Here is a 22,071-nt window from a genome sequence, read left to right on the forward strand (position 1 = left end):
ACTGAAAAGATTAGTGTGGATAGAAAATGGCTCACAGAAAGCATGTCTTTCATGACACTACCAAAGAAGTAACCTAGAAATAGAGAAAATAGAGGAGGGTGGCAGTCATCCTGCGACAATCTGCTTAGTTTTTTAAAAAGTGAGATATACTGCTTAGTTTTTTAAAATATCTTTAAAGAACTTTAAAACATTAAATATATAGATTCAACCTTAATATACGTAATGAAATTACATTTCAAACATCAAAAAAAGTATGAGTTACACAATCTTATTGCATTTCATCATAGAGGTTAGCTGTATCTTAAAAATACATCCTACTTTCCTATCTCTAAAATCATGAGGCCTTACAATTCATTATAGCTTTTAGAAGACGTGTTCTAGAACATTTGTAGCTCACATCTATTCTTGAAAATTTGTAAAATTTACCCCTCATAATCTTTTAATCCTCTCCAAAAAGAATAGCCTTCTATAATTATTTCTGTTATGATTTTCATTCTGTAGTATTCATGTGATTGCATAGAATAGTTAAAATGACAATGTTCCTCTTATTCACAGTTTGTATAAAATTATAGTCTAGTTCCCTTATAGATGAACATTCACATGACATCACATTTATGTCAATTAAAAATGAATCAATTGGGCTTCCCTGGTGGCGCAGCGGTTAAGAATCTGCCTGCCAGTGCAGGGGACACAGGTTCGAGCCCTGGTCCAGGAAGGTCCCACATGCCGCGGAGCAACTAAGCCCGTGCGCCACAACTACTGAGCCTGCGCTCCAGAGCCCGTGCTCCGCAACAAGAGAAGCCACGGCAATGAAGAGTAGCCCCCGCTCTCTGCAACTAGAGAAAGCCCGCCTGCAGCAATAAAGACCCAATGCAGCCAAAAATAAATAAAAATAAAATAAATAAATTAAAAAAAAAAAAAAGAATCAATTATACCTATTATCTTATTAATAGCAAGATGAAAATATAGTAATCTATGTTAAATTAATGATAAATCTCCATCCTAAAACAAATAACTCACTAGTCTAAAGAGCTATTTTTGTTTTCAAAAGGGTCAACAGAGCATAGTGTACAAACATACATGTATGTACATATTGCATTCACAAACACGTACCTGCACTCACAGGCACGTGTGGTGCACAGATATATCACCTCTTTTTTTGCGTGTGGAAGGCTCTCCTTTGTCCACATTCCAAGACCTGCAGGAGTCCAGTGTTGGACATAAGACCTGAAGCTGACACACCTTTCTGCTCTAGTAGGTAGAGGTGGCAAACTTCCTCCTCTGAAGACTTGGCTGTGGCACTAACTTGTTGATTGTGTTTCTTGGCAAAACAGTTGTGATATTGTTATTAAAAAATATATGTAAAAGTATATATTATACATATATAAGCTTGAAATTGTCTGCAGTGTATGATATTTCAGAAAGTGAAACTATTTTTCGTCTCCCAGGGGAAAGGGTGGTGGCCTTTGCTGCTGTAGAAGGAATTTTCTTCTCGGGATCTTTTGCTGCTATATTCTGGCTAAAGAAAAGAGGACTTATGCCTGGACTTACTTTTTCCAATGAACTCATCAGCAGAGATGAAGTAAGGAATGAAGTATTCTTCTACTTATATTTGTAATCATAGCTGCTGTTCATTTATTTTTCTTTCTGCTGAAAATGCTTATGGTGACACAAGTATCCTGTTAATTAATAAAACAGGAAGTCATTTCTTCCTTGGATTTTAAGACTCTGTGTTTTCTTCCTACCTCTCTTACTGTTCCTCCTCAATCTCTGCCCATCCTTATGTACCAATGTACTCCTGGGTTCCCACTTTGGTCGCTCTCCTTCCCTATACATGACCTCCTGGCTGATCTTATTTATTCCCATGGAATCAGCTGCCACCTAGATGCTCATAACAACTAAAACTTTATCTTCAGCCTGGTTATTCTTTCCTGAGCTCCAAACCCATAAATTCAAGTGCATGTTAGACGTTTTCTCCTGGAAGGCTCCATAGATATTTCAAACCTAGTATTTCAGAAATCAAGCTCATCATCTTTCTCCTGAAATGTGTTCTCCTTCCTGTTTTCTCTGTCTCATTGAGTGCCTCTACCTTCTACCCAGTCATACGAATTTGAAATCTGGGAGTCATTTTAGAGTGCTTCTTTTTTTTTTTTTTCAGCTATATCCAATCAGTAACTAAATCTTGTCTCCCTCTGTCTGCAACACTCTTTCCATCTTTTCTACCATTTTTTTTTTCATCTGTTGATTACCTTCTCACAAGTTGCCACTTAAAACTTTCCTACCCCAATGAGGTAAAACTGACCACTCTTTGCTCTATTCCTTTGAAACCTGAATTTGTCCCTACCTTAGAGTCCGTAACATGCATTGCACTTCTTGTCTCTCTCCTCTACTGGACTCAAGTTCCTTGAGTGCAGAAACCTTGTCATTTATCTTTGTGTTCTCAGTGTTAGGCCATTATAGCCGTTCGGGTCACATTGATTGACTAATCCTGGCTCCTCAGCTTATTTCTAAAGTGACCTTGTCAAGTTACTTAACTTCTCTGAGCCTCAGTTTCTTCAGCTATACACCTTAACAGGCTTCTGTTAAAATGCAATGAAACAATATGTATGAAAGTACTTTTTGGGAATTCCCTCATGGTCCAGTGGTTAGGACTCCATGCTTTCACTGCTAAGGGGGAGCAGGTTCAATCCCTGGTTGGGGAACTAAGATCCTGCAAACCGCGTGGCGTGGCCAAAAGAAAAAAAATGCTTTGTATAATTACTTTGTGTTGTTTTGTGTCTTTAAATTTCTAATAATTTTTATTATTAATGTCATATATGATTATTATAGAGAATTAAGAGAATAAAATCATTCAGTCTCAACACACAGAGATAGCCACCTTTCATATTTGGTATTTCCTTCTGGACAATTTCCTACATTTAAACCTATGTAAATATATACAAACATATTTTTATAATTTGAGATATTCTGCTTTTTTCATATTTTTTTGAGCTAAGATCATCTCTTTTCACTAAGCAGAATATTATGAACATTATTCTATGACATTAAGCATTTTTTGGAAACAGTTTTGTTAGATATATATTACATATCCTAATGAGTACATGTATCATTTATTTGACTATAATTAGACATTTAAGTTGTTTCCTGGTTTTTTGTTTGTTTATTTGTTTTGCTATAATGCAAAATGACTGTCTTTGTATATAAGCTTTGTCTCAATTTCATACTATTTTCCTAAGCTAGATTCCCTACAAATAAAACTACTAGAGTATAAGGTATGAACATTTTAAAGGCCATCATACTTACTTGCAGATTTCTTTCCAGAAATCTGATAACAATTTGTAGCCCCACCTAACAATGTATGAACATGTCTTTTCTTACTATACCCTTACCAGATTTACTTGTTAAATATTGGATAAATTTGATAGGAGTAGTTAGTATCTCATTATTAGTTTTAGTTGCATTTATTTGATTACTGCTTAGATTGAACATTGTTTTCATAGTGATACTAGTCATTTGTCTTTTTTTCTGTAGTTACCTGTTCTGGTCTTTTGCTTTTATTCCCATTGGTATATATTCCCAATGCACAGTAACTGATTGGGCTCTTTCAATAAGTATTTGTTTATTGAGTTAATTATATTTATCACATGAATATACTATAAAATATGAATTTTGTTATATTTACTGCAAATATTGTCCCAGTTTGTCCTTTGCTTTTTAATTTTGTTTGTTCTTTTTTTTTTTTTTTTGGGTGAAGTAGAAAAGGATAGCTTTATTTCTTTGCTAGGCAAAGGGGGACACAGTGGGCTCCTGACCTCAAAAAAAACTACGTTTCTCTGTTCGAATCTGCCCTTTGGAACTCAGGGAAGGTCATGGAGGCTGGAGTCTTGCCCACAATAAATGGGGGACAAAAGGGCCTCCAAGCCCGGGAGCCCCACAGGGCCTCACTCAGTTTCACTCCACCCTCTTCTTTGATACTCCTCAATCTTGAGGACAGATATTGGACAAGAAAGGGAACAATCATTTTGGATAGAGATGTTAATCATAAACGGAGGAACCCTGTTTTAGGGAGACTTGGTTATAATCCTCACTTCGGTTTTTATCTTTCCCCAAATCTTTCAGGGAAGTGGGCAATGACTGTTCTGACTACTTCCTGCTCAGATGGGGCATAGTCCTGCCTAATTTGGGGGGAATAGATACCGAATTAAAAATATTTGAGTTCCACGTCCTGGATCCAAGTCTTATATGATTAAGATCTCAATTCCTTGGTCCCGTTAGAGGTAAGAGTGACGACTGGAACTTTAGTAGACAGAACGGATCTCATTCCCTTAGGAATTCAGGAGAATAGGTCTGAAGGCCAGTTTGGAACTGGTACTTAGGAGAGACTTGTGGTAGCCAATTGTTTCCAAACCATTCCTTGTATGGGGAAAACCCATCAAAGCAATCCTGAAGACCTGGAAATAGGAAGTTGACCACATATCTAGCAGTTGGAACTATCAAAAAGAATCAGCATATGAATCTATAGGTAGGAGGTATGAGAAAGGCTAAGAAAACAGAATTTTCATTCCGCTTGTCAGAACAAATACTTAAGTTTCCCAAAGGGTGAGATGTCCGCTTCTCGGGAGTCAGCTCGGTGGTTGTAGGCAGGCTTGGCAGGTCAGTCTCTGGTAATCTTCTTACTCTGGTGTGATGTACCCATGGTTTTACTCCATCCAGTGTTAGAGAGACGTGAGTAGTAAGAAGAATGTCATAGGATCCCTTCCTAGGATCCCTTCTGTTTCTCTTTAAGCTGCTGCTTAGGTCCTTGCTCTTTCCATACTTTCAGCAGCACCTGGTCTCCTGCTCTGAGGGGATGCAAGAGAGCTTCCAGGTGAGGGGGAGACCTATGGAACATAAACTCATCCATGCATACAGTTAACAATTGACCAATCTGTTGTACATACTCTTTAATTTTTTTCTTCCTGTGTTAGAGATGTTTCTCTTTTTTACTGTTGCTACTTTTTCCCTTCTGGCTGGAAAGGCCTCTACTCAACCTTGATCCAGGTGTAATCCTCTTAAATTTTTAGCCAAAATCTCATTGAAGAGGGTGGGGGAATTTTTAAATCCTTGTGGCATCCTTGAGTTTGACATAGCTCAGAAAATTCCAAGTTTGCGACAATATAGGAATGAATGTGTCTGAAATCACATCCACAGTGGTCATGTAGTTGTATCATAATTACTCCATTTTGACTCTCAAATGCATTCCCCATGTCAATGTTAAAGCAGATGTACAATGCATGTCTGAAAGGCCACAAAACAGGCCACTTTTTAACCGCTTTTTAAAGTTAAACCATGTATAGGCCAGAGTGACTTCCTCATACCTCAATATGTGCAGATTTTTTCTTTCATTTCCCCTTTTGATTGCAAGTCTTTCAGTAGAAGACATTGATGATCAAAATATCTGTCCCTTGGTGCCAGGGTGATTCAGCTGTTTGCCCCAGGTGTAGATCATGTCCCTTGGTGCTAGGCCTCCTTTGTATTTGCCTAGTCAATCCACATTGGGGGAAAACTGATCAGGTATAGTGAACAAGCACAGAGGTATGTTAATGAGGATATGCTTTATAGGCTATACATTTTATCATTTATACCCAATTGTCACACAAGCATTGTACATGTGCTTTCAGCAATAGACCTAAAACAAGCAGTGGTACATGATGAGTAATTACACTCTGATACCTTCACTAGGTAGTTTCCCTTTCCTCCTAAACATCAGGGCAAAAGTGTGGCTAACACAATAACTTTCATAAATTCAAACTTCAATTAACGGAACTAGAATTTTGTATCTATTGAAACATAATTCTTTTCTCTAAAATACCCTCATTTTCATAACCCAAGAGTCTCCAATTTCTGGAGGGACCAGGCAGAGATAAAAGAATATTTCAATTTTTCCTACAGAGGTGTAATTTACCCAATTGTTCTAAGTCATAAGTAGCTTGAGGGGAAGGGCTTCCCTATGTCTGGGAAAACCATAAACATTATTTACCAGCCCACTTGGTAACTAATCCTTTTGCTAACTTTTTATGAAGCCATCAGATTCTCCATCAAGATTTTTAAATTTATTAACCAGCTCAGCTGTATGATACGAAATTTATCAGAGACTTGTATTTGTCAAAAGGGATCCTTCACGTAAGTCTTCCTGAAGATGAAGCACCTTTGCAAAAGCATCAGAGTACAGCAACAGAAAGACTTAAAAGGGCTCAGTTAAGCATCTGACTGCAATGTAATTGGTAAAGAAACTTGGTTACAATAACCAGGATTACATTTAACTTGACTGATTACATTTAGTTTAACATACCAAATAATCCTAGTTAACTGTTTCTTTCTGAGATGCCTCAGGGGCCCTCTGAAGAATCTCAAAGTTAGCTGGAGGTCAAAAGAACCTTTAGAAACTGCCAAACAATACTTACTCATTTTACCAAAGTGAAAAGATTTCAAGGGCAAATAGGAATCTGGTCTTGCCCTAGCCCACTCCCAACAAAATCCATTTACCCAACTAGATTTAATCCAATCTTTGAAAATCCTGATTATGCACAACTTTAAAAACATGAGCTTTCTTATGGAGAATTATTCCTAAAGAGTTTACCCAAAAGCTCTTATCTCACTTGCATTACTTAACATTGATGACTCTAAAGACATGTCTATATTAATCAAACCAACAAGCTTAAGCCACCTTCAATAGCAGATATTAATTCAGTACTGAATATTTCCCAGATCATGTGGTCCTAAAATTTATCTTGGCCAATTTTCTAGACATTTAGATTTAATTTGTAAGTGCTTACTTTTAAGTCAATTAGATAGAGCTCATTTACAAGTTAACTTTTACATAAAGACTGAACCAGAGATCTCAGTTTTTTTGCTTGAGTTTAAAAAGGCCTTCTTTCCCTGCCTTTTTCTTCAGTCTCAGGAACTAGAGATGGTCTAGATAAAATAAGTGTTCTGGCGGGCCCAGGCACAGGGGGAGAGAAATAACAATTTCTTTTCATGGGGGAATAGCTGAAGATCTCCCAATTTTGTAAAAATACCCTGGGTGGGGTGTTACAAGATGGAACAGAGCTCTGATCACCCAGAACAAGGCTAGTCCAAAAGGGAAAATCCCAACCAGCATTCTGCCCCAGGCAAACCCAGACACCATAGGACAGATTCCCTGGTGTTGTCACACGTGAGCCCTGTTAGTGAGTCCTGTTATTCAAAGACGTCTCAACCGGTCAGTGTAAGTACTGACATGCACACATACATACAACAAACATGGTCCCACAAACAAAACATGTACAACTCTTTTCTCAGTCTCCCTTATTTTCCTTTCCCTTCAGAAACAACCAGCTCTAGGCAAAGTGACTTTCCTTTCTCTTTGTACCATCAGCTTGTTACCTAGCTGCTCATTTTTATTATGTAACTGCGTGAATGCTTGAACATATGGAATTTCTCCTGTCTTTCTATTCCTGTGACAAAACAGCTCTAGCTGGAGAATTGTATAATAATTTAGGCTACCATTCAAAGACCATCTTTCCTCATTTTCAAGAATGTACGTTGGCCAAACAGAATTACAATAGAATTTCATTTTTTCCCCAGTTATAGGTTTAGAACTATAGGTCGATGAGTCTGCCAAGATTTTCCCCAGGGGGCTATCAAATGGAGAAAGAGGAGGCGGAGGAGGGGAAGGCGGGGAAGGAGAAGGAAAAGAAGGAGAAGGAGAAGGAGAAGGAAAAGAAGGAGAAGGAGAAGGAGGGGAAGGGAAAGAGGAAGAGGAAGAAGAAGAAGGAGAAGGAGAAAGAAAGAAAAAGAAGAAGGAGAGGAGGAAGAAGGAGGAGAAGGAAAAGAAGGAGAAGAAAAAGAAGAAGGAGAAGGAGCACTTCCTATACTTGATTGATAGAACACTCACCAGTGGACTGAAAACAAATCAGAACCCTCGCCAGCAGACGGAAGCCTTATGCCAGAAAAAACAGACAGCACAAAGCTCAGAGTGGCTGCTTCCAAGTCCTACTTATCCCATGACCTTAGTCTAAGCAGCGCCTTACAGATGGGATTTCTGAAACAGAAAATCCCCAGATGGGAACCAAACATTCCCCAGATGGAACCAAAAGTTCTTCAGAGGGACAAAATTGAAGGAGCCTGGGAGTGCACTTCCAGGGACTTACCCAGATTCTGGCAGAGGTGTCACGACATCAGACGCTATCTTTTCTGCTTTGCCAAAACAATTCCTAGGAATAGGAAGTCCAGGGCGGTCCAGGCAGGAGGAAGAGAGGAATGTCCTCAAGGCAAAAAGGGCCTCAGCAGTTGCTAGGGGGGTCCCTCTTCCTCTGTCTATTCCCACCTCAGAGTTCCAGCTGCCAGGCTGGCAGACGGCGTATGACTGGGGGCTTGGCCTCCAGACAAGGGTCCCAGGTGATCTGGCCTCTAGGGACACCCCCCCCCCCCCCCCCCGACCATCCCCGAGGTGGTCCCTTGGTGATCACCAAAATTGTTACCGAAAGCTTGGCCTCTCTGTATACCGGTGCCAAATCGAATCTCAGGGGACAGAGTTTTGGGTGAAGTAGAAAAGGATAGCTCTATTACTTTGCCAGGCAAATGGGGACACGGTGGGCTCCTGCCCTCAAAAATTGCGTGTCCCCTGTTTGTTCTTTTAATGTACAAAACCCTGAAATTCGTGGGATCTGCTTTCAGAGATGAGTTAAATAGTCAAACATATTTTGTTTTTGGCTTTTGAACATTTAACTCTTTAATGCCATTGAAATTTGTTTAGTACAAGTACGGAATGTAATATAAATAAAGCATAGGATAAGTTAGAATGTAACTTAATTTTATTTCACACACTTGGGAAGTTTTTCCAATTCTCTTTAAGTAATCCTTCTCCATTGACTTGTGATGTCTTCTTTATTATGTATTAAGACTTCAAGTATACTAAAATCTGTTTCAGGGCTTTTTCTTTTTCATTAACCTATATGTCAATATCATGCCATAATAAACTATTTTAATTATTTTAGTTTTTTATGTTTTGATAATTAGTAGGCTAAATCTCATAACTTTTATTTTAAAAGTGTTCTTAAAAGATTCTGCCCATTTAGCCTTCCAGATTAATTTTTTAACTTAAAAACAACCCCACTAGGATTTTGATTAGAGTCGCTTTAAACCTCAAAATTAATTTTATTCCCTTATTGATTTAACAATTACGAGTGCCTGCCTTTGACTTACTCATCTCTGTAGTAGGTAGCTAGCTATCGTTTCTAATCAACACTACGTTGTCACCTTTCAGCAGTTCATTTGAAATTCAGCCTTTGGTAATTTGAAATATCCTCTTTAGTCAAGTGGAGGGGGTATGTTTCACTAGTAAATTTTCTAAGATTAGCTATTTAAAGAGGTCTTTTTCTAATGGTTTCTTCTGGGAATGACAATTTAACTAGGTACATCATCCTTGGAATACAACCCTTGATTTGAGTCTTATCTTTCAATTGTCTGGGTTTTTGTTGGTTCATTTAGAAAAAGCTAAGCAGCTCTGATTTGTAATCCTCTAAAGTGTGTATTCCTTCCACCTTCTCCTCCCTTGTCGGCTTACAGATTCATTTATTTTTCTTTGTAGTTTAGAAATGTTAACTGACTCTGCCTTGTTGTCAGTCTCTAATTGTTAATTTTGTTTAGAACTCCATCATCTTTCTATGTCTCTGACCTTTCTCTTTTTTTTTTTTTTTTAAATTTTCGTCTGTTGTTTTCAGCTTTATACCATCTGTTCTGTGTTTTGAAATCCCGATTATTGTAGGTTGAATCTCCTTGCTCTATTCTCCAATTATTTAATTTCTATATCATTTCATATATTTGCATAACTATTCTGTTCTCCAGTTATTTAATTTCTATATCATTTCATATATTTGCATAACTATTCTGTTCTCAAGGTATTTCGCAATTTTGCTTTCTTTTGTCATTGAGTTATCTGCAATGTCATTTCTGCTTTATACAGCTTCAGATGGTATCCTTAATTCTTCAGTTTCCATTTTCATTACACTGAATTTATTTTCATCTTGAGCCATTCTTGTTTAATATAACTTGTGTTTTTGAAATCTCTGAGTTTCACCTGTTCTTTAAATACTTAATTGTTTTTCAATCATTTCTTAATTTTTTAAAAAACACTAAAAATGAGCAAATTTGCATTTTGGTTCTTCTTGCTTTGTTTTCCTTTCCAAATGCTTTTGGTTGCAGATTTGTTGTGTTGTTAATTAATCTTTCATGTAATGAACTGAGATTTGCTGGCATTGAAAATTTTTCATTATAGGTTATTATAATTGGCATTTTAATAAGATTTGAAGAAAAGAAGTTCCTGGCCCTGTTAATCCTTCTTCTGTCTTCCAGAAGTTCAGTGTTGCATTCCGAACTACCTAACTACTATATAATGCCTGATACATCACTGTGTGAAAATAGCTGATTAAACATCCTTTGACAGTGATATTTTTCTTCTATTTTAGGGGCTTCACTGTGACTTTGCTTGCCTGATATTTCAATACTTAGTAAATAAGCCTTCAGAAGAAAGGGTTAGGGAGATCATTGTTAATGCTGTTGAAATTGAGCAGGTAAGCAGGGAAGCTTACATAATTAGCACATCTCTCTTTCTTTGATGTTTGTACCATTATTTCATTAGGTTGACACATATGAAATTGCCATTTTGTAGGTCAAAATAGGTATCAGCAATATTATATGGTCAACCTGGCAGTACCAATAGAATGATGTATTGCAGTTATTATGTCAACTTATAATTTGGTTTATAAGTCAGTCTTTATTATATTAAGATTTTATGTATACTATAATTTGTTTCAGGACTATTTTTTTGTCTCATTGATCTGTCAAATTTCATGCCATAACAAACTATTTTAATTATCTTAGCTCTCTAGATTTTTAGCTGCTAGAGGGCAGTGATGGTTTCTTGTTTTGTATTCTTAAACTAACAGGGTATCTAGCTTGAAGCATGCATCAAATGTTCACAGAATGAATAAATAAATGAATTAGTGAATAGTAAAGTATGATTTAGGGCATGTAAAGATCTCTAACTAGAAAGACCTGGATGCTTCACTTAGAATGTACTTTTATCATTTTAAAGAACTAGTTGAAAAGTAAAATAAGTTTTTAAACTTCTTTTTAATAGTGCATACTTAACAGCCATAGTTTCATATTGGGAAGAGAGAAAAGGCATAAAATGCCTTTTGGTATCTTGAATCACTTTTAGAACTAAATCCAAATGGTTAATATGTTTTACTTTTTCTTTGTTAAAACTTTACCACTGTATTTCAATATAATTGGAGTTCAGTTTATCTCCCAATTCCCAGATCCATTTCTATCTATTTCTTTCTCATTTTCTCTGTTAATTGAACTTTCTGTCTTTCCCAGTTCCCTTTCATAGTCATGTTAATCTTTTTCTGGGTATTTCAGAACAAAGTATCTCCATTTTTTCTATTGAGAAAGCATATAAATTCAGGTCCTACAAGTGCTACTTTAAAAAATACCGGTAGTGTAATAGTTTCAATTTACTTTGGCTATATGAGAATGTGAAATAGTAAGTGAATAGTAACACCCCAAACATTTTTAAGCAAATGAGCATTGTTTGCCATGTTGAAAGAATTATCCTAGTGTACCTTTCCTTGAACAGATCAGTGACTTAGCAGATTAATAAAATTAGAACCCTCTTTTTATTTGGAAAACACATACAATTTATTGTTCTTTCTTTCTACTTTATTCTGTTTTTCTTTATATCTCAGGAGTTTTTAACAGAAGCCTTGCCAGTTGGCCTCATCGGAATGAATTGTGTTTTGATGAAACAGTATATTGAATTTGTAGCTGACAGATTGCTTTCAGAACTTGGATTCTCAAAGGTAAGGTGTTTAAAATGTATTACTGCTAGCTAAAACGTTACAGTCAGGTAAGACCTCTAAAATACGTACTATATTTCACAGAAAGCTTTTGTAACGTACTAGTCTATTTTTTTTTTTTTTTAACTTTTATAGCTACTTTATTTATTTATTTATTTATTATTTTTGGCTGTGTTGGGTCTTCGGTTCGTGCGAGGGCTTTCTCTAGTTGCAGCAAGTGGGGGCCACTCTTCATCGCGGTGCGGGGACCGCTCTTCATCGCGGTGCGCGGACCGCTCTTCATCGCGGTGCGCGGGCCTTTCACTATCGCGGCCCCTCCCGTTGCGGGGCACAGGCTCCAGATGCGCAGGCTCAGTAGTTGTGGCTCACGGGCCCAGCTGCTCCATGGCATGTGGGATCTTCCCAGACCAGGGCTCGAACCCGTGTCCCCTGCATTAGCAGGCAGATTCTCAACCACTGCGCCACCAGGGAAGCCCCTAGTCTATTTTTTTTAATTGTCCACGACAGCCTTGTTTTGCATCAACAAATTGATTTTACAAAATCCTTAAATGAAACTTAAATGAAATTCATAACAGAAGTACATGCTGATAAATCTTAGAACTAATAAGCTCAATAAATTACATTGTAATACATAATTGTAGGTATCTATTTAACAGGACTATCTTTAAGTAATTGGATTTAATATGCAAATATATGTTTACCCTCAGATAAATCCCCGTGTGTCTATGTTATAATTTGGGGGTTAATGCTTTTAAATAGGAAATCATTATTAGGAAGACATTAACTGTCATAATTTGACTCTTTGAACTCAGTTGTCTTTAAGTTATTTCTGTCATTTTGTTTATCAGAGATAATGTACCTGAATTTTCAGGTGTGCTTTTCACATGACTTAAGAGGTGGAGGCTGCAGCCAGGCTACCTGGGTTTGAATCCTGATTCCACCACTTTCTAGCAATGTGACCTTAGGCAAGTTGCTTAACCACTGTCTCAGTTTCCTCATCTGTAGAGTGAAGATAATAATAATAATCCTTACTACAAATTATTGTTGCTGAGTTGGTATACTTAAAGCACTTAAAATAGTGTCAGACATATAGTAAATGAACACTAAATGGTCACATTGTATTCATCATAAATGGAACATTCACAGAAATTTACTATGTACTATACTATGTTAATTAGAAATTATAGGTTTTGATTTCTCAGCATGGAAATGGAAGTTTAAATTAATGAGAAGAATTATGAATCCATGATGCTGGGGTAATCATTACCTTTCTTGGTAATACATTTATTTTCTGGTAACTACAAAAATACTGTGATGAAAAAGTCAGGTGGGGCAAAGATTTTTTGTAATTATAAACTGTAAAATATCACTATTATATATTTTAGTTGCAGATCCTCTCTTTTTACTGATCATTAATGAGAGAAATAAAGATTATAATTACATTAATATGATCTCTGAAATTTATAACTATGTATTAAAAGAAATTGTTTTTTTTCCTAAGTTATACAATATGTTTGTTATAGGAAAGTTAATTTGTTAATTGTACTTAAACCTAAAGTGAACTCACTATCCTTTAACCCCACCACCATATCCTCACACCCACACATCCACATTCTCCTGCTTATTGAAACTACACACCCCTGGGTCTAGTTTTTCCTCTGGAACTTGCTAACTGTAGATATATAAAACATGCCTCCTAAGAAGAAAATCTGGATGTAGTATAAAACATTAATTTCTCCACAGGCCTTCAAATATCTCAATAAATTCCAAAAAGCAGAAATTATACTGACCTCTTAGATTTAATGCAATAAAATTAGAAATTAACAATAAAAGATTACCAAAAATTTCCATCTACTTAGAAGTTGAGACTATATCCCTTTAAATGAGAGTAAAATGAAAATATAAACTAATAGAAATATAAACTAAATGACATTAAGATTACTATATATCACAACTTGTAGAATGCAGCCAAACAGATCCTCAGAGGAAAATTTGTAGCCTTGAATGTCTATTAAGAAAGCAAGACAATTTAAAATACATGAACTAAACTTTGAACTCAAGGAACTACAAAAAGAATTATTCTTATAATGATAGTTTTTGGTAAAATAAGAGATTATTTAAATTAGCAATGGTTGTCATTTATACAGAATTCTAAATAGGAGCCACATTAATGTTGTTTTCAACTTTTCTTTTAGTTTTGGATTAGTCAATAAATATTTGAGTACTTCTATGTGTCAAAACCAAGCTACTTAATTTAGGTTGGTCTTAGTTACTTTGTCATGCCATGAATGATTTGGCTCAGGATTTTTGAGATACCCAGTTTTAAAATCCAGTGAATCTATGACTTATTGTTCTGTGCTCTTCCACTGTATCTGTTGTGGAGTGATAACTCACCTTTTCACTGCCTCTAACACTATTTCTGACAGACAATTTCACAGAGTTCCACAACTAACCACACCCAGCATATGAACTTTTTTGGAAAAAAAAATACATATAGCTTTTTTAAGATATAAAGCACAGACATGCAGTTCACCTATTAATAAAGGTACAATTCAATGGTTTTAGTATATTTGCAGAGTTGTGCAGCTATCACAACAATTTGAGAATATTTTATCACCCACAAAGAGACTCTATACCCATTAACAATCAGTCATTCCTTTTTCCTCCATCCCACCATAGCACTAGGCATTACTAATTTTTGTCTCTTTAGATCTGCCTGTTGTATAAATCCCATTTCATATAAATGGAATCATACAATATATGATACATAGCATATACTGGTATATGGTATATACAAAGCCAGTATAATGTTTTCAAGTTTCATTCATGTTAGCATGTATCAGTGCTTTATTCCTTATTATGGCCAAATAATATTCCATTATATGATTATACCAAATTTTATTTATCCATTTATCGGTCGATGGAGATTTGGGTGGTTTGCATTTTTGGCTATTATGAATAATGCTGCTATGAACATTCATGTATAAGTTTTTGTGTGAACATATGTCTTCATTTACCTTGGGTATATAACTAGAAGTGAAATTGCTGGGTCATATAGTAACTGTTTTTAATCATTAGAGGAACTACCATACTGTTTTCCAAAGCCACTGCATCATTTTACATTAACACCAGCAGTATATGAGGGTTCCAGTTTCTCCACATCCTCACTAACACTTATTATCTTTTTTTCCTTCCAGTTTTATTGAGATATAATTGACATACAGCACTGTATAAGTTCAAGGTGTACAGCATAATGATTTGACTTACATACATCATGAAATGATGACCACAATAAGTTGTCTTTTTTATTACAGCCATCCTAGTAGGTGTGAAATGGTATCTCATTGTAGCCTTGGTTTGCATTTCCCTAATGGATAATGATTTTGAGCATCTTTTCATGTGCTTATTGGCCTTTGTATATCTTTTTTTAGAGGAACGTTTGTCCATTCAGATCCTTTGCCCATTTTTAATTGGGTTATTTGAATATATTCTTATCTGTGGTATTCATAATTCCTGCTGGAATATTCCTAATTTTTAAAAATCCTCTTTTATTGTTCTTCATGGATCATAGAAATGTCTCCATTTCCATCAAGCATTATCTCCAAGCCTGCCTCTTGAATTCAGAAGCAGTAAAAAAGTTTTGTCAACTTATGTGCCACTTTTTGTTTGGGGTTACTATGGACAGCATTTATTCTGTCTTCCCCAATCATGGTCCCTTAACATCAATTTGATGATTATATGTTCTCTTATGAACTAAGAAACATATTTATGTCCACAGTACATTGTTGGTAATTTAATATTTTATAGTATCATGTATATGTGACTATCTAATGGTAATACCTGTGAAAAATGCCTATAATATCTATGGTGTTTTAGATTTCTCAAGCTGTGAAGACATTTTAGTCATTTTAGTTTGGCATTAAATCTTTCATTTCCATTTTAAAATAGTCTTTTTTTCCTTTCTGCTTCTTAGAATACCAGAGATGCTAGTATAGTTTCTTTAAGAGGTTAATAGGTGATCTTAGTCATCTTAAAATGTATCATCAGCCTTGAGTGCTTCCAGGACCCTAGGGAATAGTGTGATCTTTAGGCGACTAGACAGGTGTTGGGAGACCTGAGTTATCTATTGTTCTTCTTGTGGGATATAATTTGGCTTCTTCAGAATGTCTAACAATATTTCTTTTCTTTTCAGGTTTTTCAAGCAGAAAATCCCTTTGATTTTATGGAAAACATTTCTTTAGAGGGGAAAACAAATTTCTTTGAGAAACGAGTTTCAGAGTATCAGCGTTTTGCAGTTATGGCGGAAACTACAGATAATGTCTTCACCTTAGATGCAGATTTTTAAAACCCTCCCCATACATATCTAAACTTATCATTGGTAAATAGCAGTCTATTTTTCTCTGCTTAAAAAAAAAAAAACACCTAAAATGTCTTCTTTAGGGCACAGGAGTTTACTCAAAAGGAAATCCAAAACCAAATATCAATCAAGTTGGATTTATAGACACATGCTTTAATCTTCCTGTTTAACAGTCAGAGTATGACCTCTAAATGCTTTTGTTTCATCACTGAAATAAAAGATGGCATTATATTTGTTAAGAGCATGGCGTGAGGGGTCAGATAAGAGTTTGAGATTCTGTCCTACTTTGTGTGACCCTTGGTAAATCAGTTAATCTCTCTAAACCTCAGTGTACTTATCTTTAAAATGAATGTAATAGTAGGTCCTAAATTCATAAAGTGTGTATGAGAATTAAGATGCAAAATAAGTTCTTAGCCAATACTGCTGTTGCAGCCTCCTCCTCCTTCCATCTCCCCCTCCTATTATTATTGTTGTTAGTAATAGTATTAATTGCAGTGATGTGATAAAATACTCCCATCTCCTCAAAGTAATTGTGATTCTAGGTCCTAAGATCTAGAATTAGATCTTTGTATTTTTAATGTTTTAGGAAGAACATAAAGATTTCCTTAAAAAGATTATAATTTTCATTAACATGAAAATAACTTCTTTGAATTTCTCAGTGTGTAGTTAAGGAAATTTAGTTCTAAGTTGCTTTGGGCAGGATACTTACGGAGTGGAATCTAGGAGGTTATCATGATAGTTGACCTTGTAAGCAAAATGATTCTCCTTCAGAAATTAAAAGGGTAATTTTAGCCAGACGTAGCCCTGGAATGTTTAAAACCAGGGTGAATTAGCTAGAATAGCATTTCCCAAAGAGTATTGTAAAAGCTGTTAGCCCCTCTAGATATTTTGTGGGATGAAGGGGAGAGATTCTGTGGTCAAATGAGTTTGGGAAATATTGTACACTCCATTCCTCTTTAGAATGTACAGTCAGCACATCAAAGACTGAGAAATTCTGCAGTACATAAACTGATTTCCCCCTGCATATTCCAAACCTACTTAACAAAGATCTGTTTTTCACCTGTTAACATCTCACCTAACTATTGTTCCTCAGAACACAGGTTGGAAAAAGCCGGCCTAGGTAACCGTTCTATACATGGAGGAAGGGCTTGTGGACCAAGCAAGGGAGAACCTGGTAGGGATTATTGAACCATTTCAACTTTGTGCCAAGCTGAGTAAAGTACCTGTGATTGACCTCAGCTATATTTCTTATACTCCTTCAACTCTTATATGCTGTTATGAGATTTAATTCTTTTATGGAACGATGCCTGCTGCATGATAGCAGATGGTTAGGGAGACTGAGGAAAGGCCAGCATCTGAGAAGTCTGCTCCCTCTTTCGTAGGGAACTGTCAAGAGGTAGCCTGAGCCCAAGCGAGCAGTGGGGTTCCCCACTCGCAGCAAATTATTTTCTACAATTCTGGTTAATAAGGTTTAGAAATTTTCTCTTCGCGTAAATTTTTGCTCCATTCATTCCACAACTATCTAATGGATTAAAACTGGGAGTTTTCAAGTGGATGCAAAAGGAACAGGCCATAACTTTATCTGTTAGAGAGGATGTCAGAAACTTGAGCTATTTTGGCCTATGATAATACCATTTATTTGTTCAAGGCTTCATAGATTGCCGAGTGTTTTTGCATCACCTGATTTGATCTCACAACAGCCTCATGAGCTTGACAAAGCAGGTAGTATTGAAATTTATAGATGGAGAGAGTGAGGCTCAGCAAAGTTCAATGATTTGGCCAAGATCTGCTCATAGTCACCGACCCGACAATATATTTTTTTTTCTTAGAAGTTATCATATTTCTGATATTTAGTCCTTTGCCATCCATCTTCACTTGGTTTTGCCTATTTTTCCATTGAACTGTCACATACTTTAATTAAGGTACCATATACATTAATGAAAGTATCATAGTATCATAAGCATTTTAACTATATTCAGGAAATATGTTCAAAGACATTCATCTACTGCCATACAAAAACTTACATTTAAAATTGATAAAATATCGGTAGTGACATGGGAATGCAAGAAAAAAAGTTTTATATTGCATATTCCCTTTGTTTTGAATCCAAATCTTTCTCATAGGTAATTACAGGTGCCTTAATATGAAGCTTATTTATCGTAGCAATAAACCTAACTGTATTGAGATGACGTTTTAATACTGAAATACTGGATTTTTAATACACTGGTTTATTATATTCAGTATTCTATCCCCTTTTCCTGGCTTCCAGGTTTCATATTTATTTATTATGTTTCATGTTTTGGTTCTTAGTTCTTAGGGAATCAGGAAGTTGTGGAATCTCTTTTTAATATTATCTCACAGGCAAAGAAAAAAATTCAGAGTATGTTTATAACTTTTGTTTTAACAGCACATGTATTTAAATCATTGCTATAGTAAAGTTGGTTATTTAAGAATGTAAAAACTAGTTGTTTGATGACAAATTGCATTTATTAAAAATATTTCCTTGTAGCCATGTAGAATCATGACTTGGAAGGACTCAGGAAGACTGATCCAGTGCTTTCAGACAGGGCTGTTTTGCTGTTCAATTACATACAATAATAAACAATTATTCTTACAATATAAGCTTACCTCAGTCATGTCTTTATATATGAAATTTTTCCAGTTCTCTCATTTTGGAACATTCAAAATTTTCAGCTCCTTTTGCCATTTTGTTTTTCGTTTGTTCACGGAAAACGTAATTATAGAGAAAACACAACAACTTGTATATTTAAAAAATAAATTCTTTCATATTCAGAATTTTGCATTTTACATTTACATAAGCTAACGTCATACCACAGAATTCCCAAATTGCATTTGTGCAGATTAAGCTAAGGGCTCAATGTCACTAACTGATTTTCGGTGATAAAGAGAGCTGCTGCTGGGCTACAAGAATGCCAGTTTAATCCTGTAACCAGCTATTATATTTTTGAACTAAATTGAGTGAACTGGTAACCAACTCAGGAACCCTTCCTCAGCAGAAATCTGCATGAGTAGCACAGAAGTGAAATCTGTATATCTTTGTTTTTCCCGCCCTTTAAATGGTCTGCTCCTTTTTAGACAGCAACAGGTTTGAAGGAAAATCTGATATTCCTGAGGCATTAGGACAAAAGAATTGAAGCCTTTAAATTTGGGGCTTAATTCTGTTAAGGAAAATATAGGTGAAAATGAAAGGCTGAAGAATTTTTTTTTGTACAGGTAAAAACATAACAATTCAGTCTTTTTCTAAGTTTCCAGGAACCTTAACTTATGTATCAGTTTTACAACTGTGTTTTGATTTTTCCAAATGTCTGGTCATTTAGCAAAGCTAGTATCTACTGTTTACATAGAAAGCTTTCTTAGGTGTGGTGTACTTAAATATTTTTAATGTATTTTACATTATGGTCAATCCAGCCAATCCTGCATATATAGAATTTGGTTTTTTTTTTCCCAAAGAAATGAGTTGTTCTGTTATTTTATTGGTTTAGTACATTAGAATAAACTGTATCATAGCTACATCATTTTGTGTATGTCCTTTTTGAGTAAGAATGTTTCTTTGTAAGTGCAGAGGCTATCCTAGTAAAGGAATGTATATATTTTCTATTTGAGTATACAGATAAATACATATTGGTATTACTATGTTTAACTATTCCTCCTACCACTCTTCTTTGACCTAAGTGGGAACCCCCCCCAGCTCTCTCTCATCTACTTTCTCCCAATCCATGCGCCTGCCTTTCTTCGTGTCTCTTTGTATCCAGCTGAGATTCTACAATCTATCCTATTACTAGTCGTAACATTCTCTATCAATACCCTGAACTGTGTTCTTCATCTGCATTTCTACCTTACATAGAAAATTCAAAGAAATTCCTCCACCCTGTTATGAAGCCACAATCCAGTTTTTCCATCTTTGCACCCCACGAGCCAAATACTGCTAGAGAAAAAGTCATGTAAGACAAATTGGATCTACTATACATTCGTGATTACCTACTGTCTGAGTCCATTCGGGCTGCTATAAAAAACTACCGTAGAGAGGGTAGCTTAAACAAGACATTTATTTCTCACAGTTCTCAAGGCTAGGAAGTCTGAGGTCAAGGTGCTGACAGATTCAGTGTCTGGTGAACCTTGCTTCCTGGTTTATAGACAGCTGTCTACTGGCTGTGTCCCCACATGGAGGGAGTGGTAACGGAGCTCACTGAGGGCTCTTTTACGAGGGCACTAATCCCATTCACGAGGGCTCTGCCCTTATGACCCAATCACCTCCCAAAGGCCCCACCACAAATATCATCATATTGGGGGATTAGGTTTCAACATGAATTTTGATGGGACACAAACATTTGGTTTATAGCACCTCCGTCAGCATTGTCTGACAATCATACTACAATTTCCTGGTAAACTTGTTCTCCATTCTCCTCAATTGCTTTTTCACTCTGTTTCCTCTCTCTGCTCCTACCCTCACTCCCCAAAGAGGAACCTATATCATCTCTTTTTTCTTTTTGGACTGTGGGCACACAAGAGAGATTCTCAGAGTCAGCAGAAAATTTTGACAATTTAGGAGTTCTAAATCTAGAACCTAAGAACTTGGCAGTAGAATCCAAGATACCAATTTCTATGCATGATTTCTGTTCTGTGCAGTCATTACAATCAGAGAGTGATTAAGGAGAATATCTGTTTTGCCCTCCCTTCTGGGAATAACAGCCACTTAATTCTGGGAGCTGTTGCTCCCACTCCCACCATGTGGTTCTTGCAGGGCTGCCAATGCTACTTCATCTGCACAATGTGTACTTCATATGTTTGGGCACAAGTGTGAGGCATGTGATCCAGGCGGGGCCAGGTCCTTACCTAAGGTTTTCTAACTGAAACTAAAGGAAAAGGATCACTTTTATTCTAACAACAAAACTAGAGAAAGTGTCCTACCTCTAACTCCCCCTGAGATCCAATCTTATCCCAATTCTTTGCAACCTTTCATCGTCAAGGTAATAAATGCCTACTTTTTTGCCTACGATAGTTCAAGTTAAGTTTCTTGATTTGCAACCAAAAAGACCCTAAAAGCAGAAATTGGTTCCTGGAAACAAAACAAAAACAAAGTGATTGGCAAGAACCAGGGTGTTCATGTGTGTATCAGTCCAGGAGCTGAGAGCCTGGAGTTTGCACCTTGAGCCCAGGGTTTGCACCTTGGATGGACCCTGAGAGCCGGGTGTTTGAGTCTTCAGTGAAAGTGAAGTACTCTCTGGAGGACAAGGTGAAGAGTAGGAGAGGGAGGTAGAGCTGAGTTGTGAGTCTCAGAAGAGCAGGGTTTTTACAGAAGAATGTGGTGTCCGTGGTCTGCACACTCATCCTGCAATGAAAAAACAGCTGTCCTTGTTTTACGTGGCCTTTTTAGGTGACTTGTGCATCTGGGCTTTCTGCACCGTATGCCACCTCTCACAACCACATCTGTGCTCTGGTCGTTTCTCCAAGTTGGCGTGTTTACACATCATAGGGAAAGAGAGCATCGCAAGTTTGTGTGAGTAATGGTCAAAGAGAATGTTCTTGATATTGCCTCACCAGTAACAATAGTGTCCAAGTTCTAAGAGGAAAAATGTGTGCTTCACTGTATCTTGAACATTTAATTCTCAATAAAATAATATTTTAATATTTAATATTTTAATATTAAATTTTAAAATTTAAATTATTAAATTAAAATATTTTAATATTTTAATATTTATTATTTTAATAAGATGATTTTTGCAATCACATTATTCCAATCATTTCATTGGTTCCCTAATTTTATGAGGAACTACTGTGTCATAATAATAGTTTATAAGGGATCTGAGGCTT

At 36.2% G+C, this 22,071-nt stretch overlaps 1 protein-coding gene across 2 annotated transcripts in view; it reads left to right on the forward strand.

Annotated features, from left to right (window-relative positions):
- Positions 1 to 21,714, forward strand: part of RRM2B (ribonucleotide reductase regulatory TP53 inducible subunit M2B) — a 38,089-nt gene extending 16,375 nt beyond the window's left edge. Inside the window, exons 6-10 of one of the 2 annotated variants that reach the window (XM_036830810.1) lie at positions 1,449 to 1,582; positions 10,488 to 10,592; positions 11,772 to 11,885; positions 16,075 to 16,260; positions 21,635 to 21,714. In XM_036830810.1, the coding sequence (XP_036686705.1) occupies positions 1,449 to 1,582; positions 10,488 to 10,592; positions 11,772 to 11,885; positions 16,075 to 16,227 (506 nt within the window). In that variant the 3' untranslated portion in view covers positions 16,228 to 16,260; positions 21,635 to 21,714. Of the gene's footprint in view, positions 1 to 1,448; positions 1,583 to 10,487; positions 10,593 to 11,771; positions 11,886 to 16,074; positions 16,327 to 21,634 lie in introns of those variants that run through there. The other variant, XM_036830809.1, reaches the window with a different exon arrangement.
- Positions 21,715 to 22,071: the final 357 nt, after the last annotated feature.

Source organism: Balaenoptera musculus, chromosome 17 (genome assembly GCF_009873245.2).
Source record: "Balaenoptera musculus isolate JJ_BM4_2016_0621 chromosome 17, mBalMus1.pri.v3, whole genome shotgun sequence".
Lineage (NCBI taxonomy): Eukaryota > Metazoa > Chordata > Mammalia > Artiodactyla > Balaenopteridae > Balaenoptera > Balaenoptera musculus.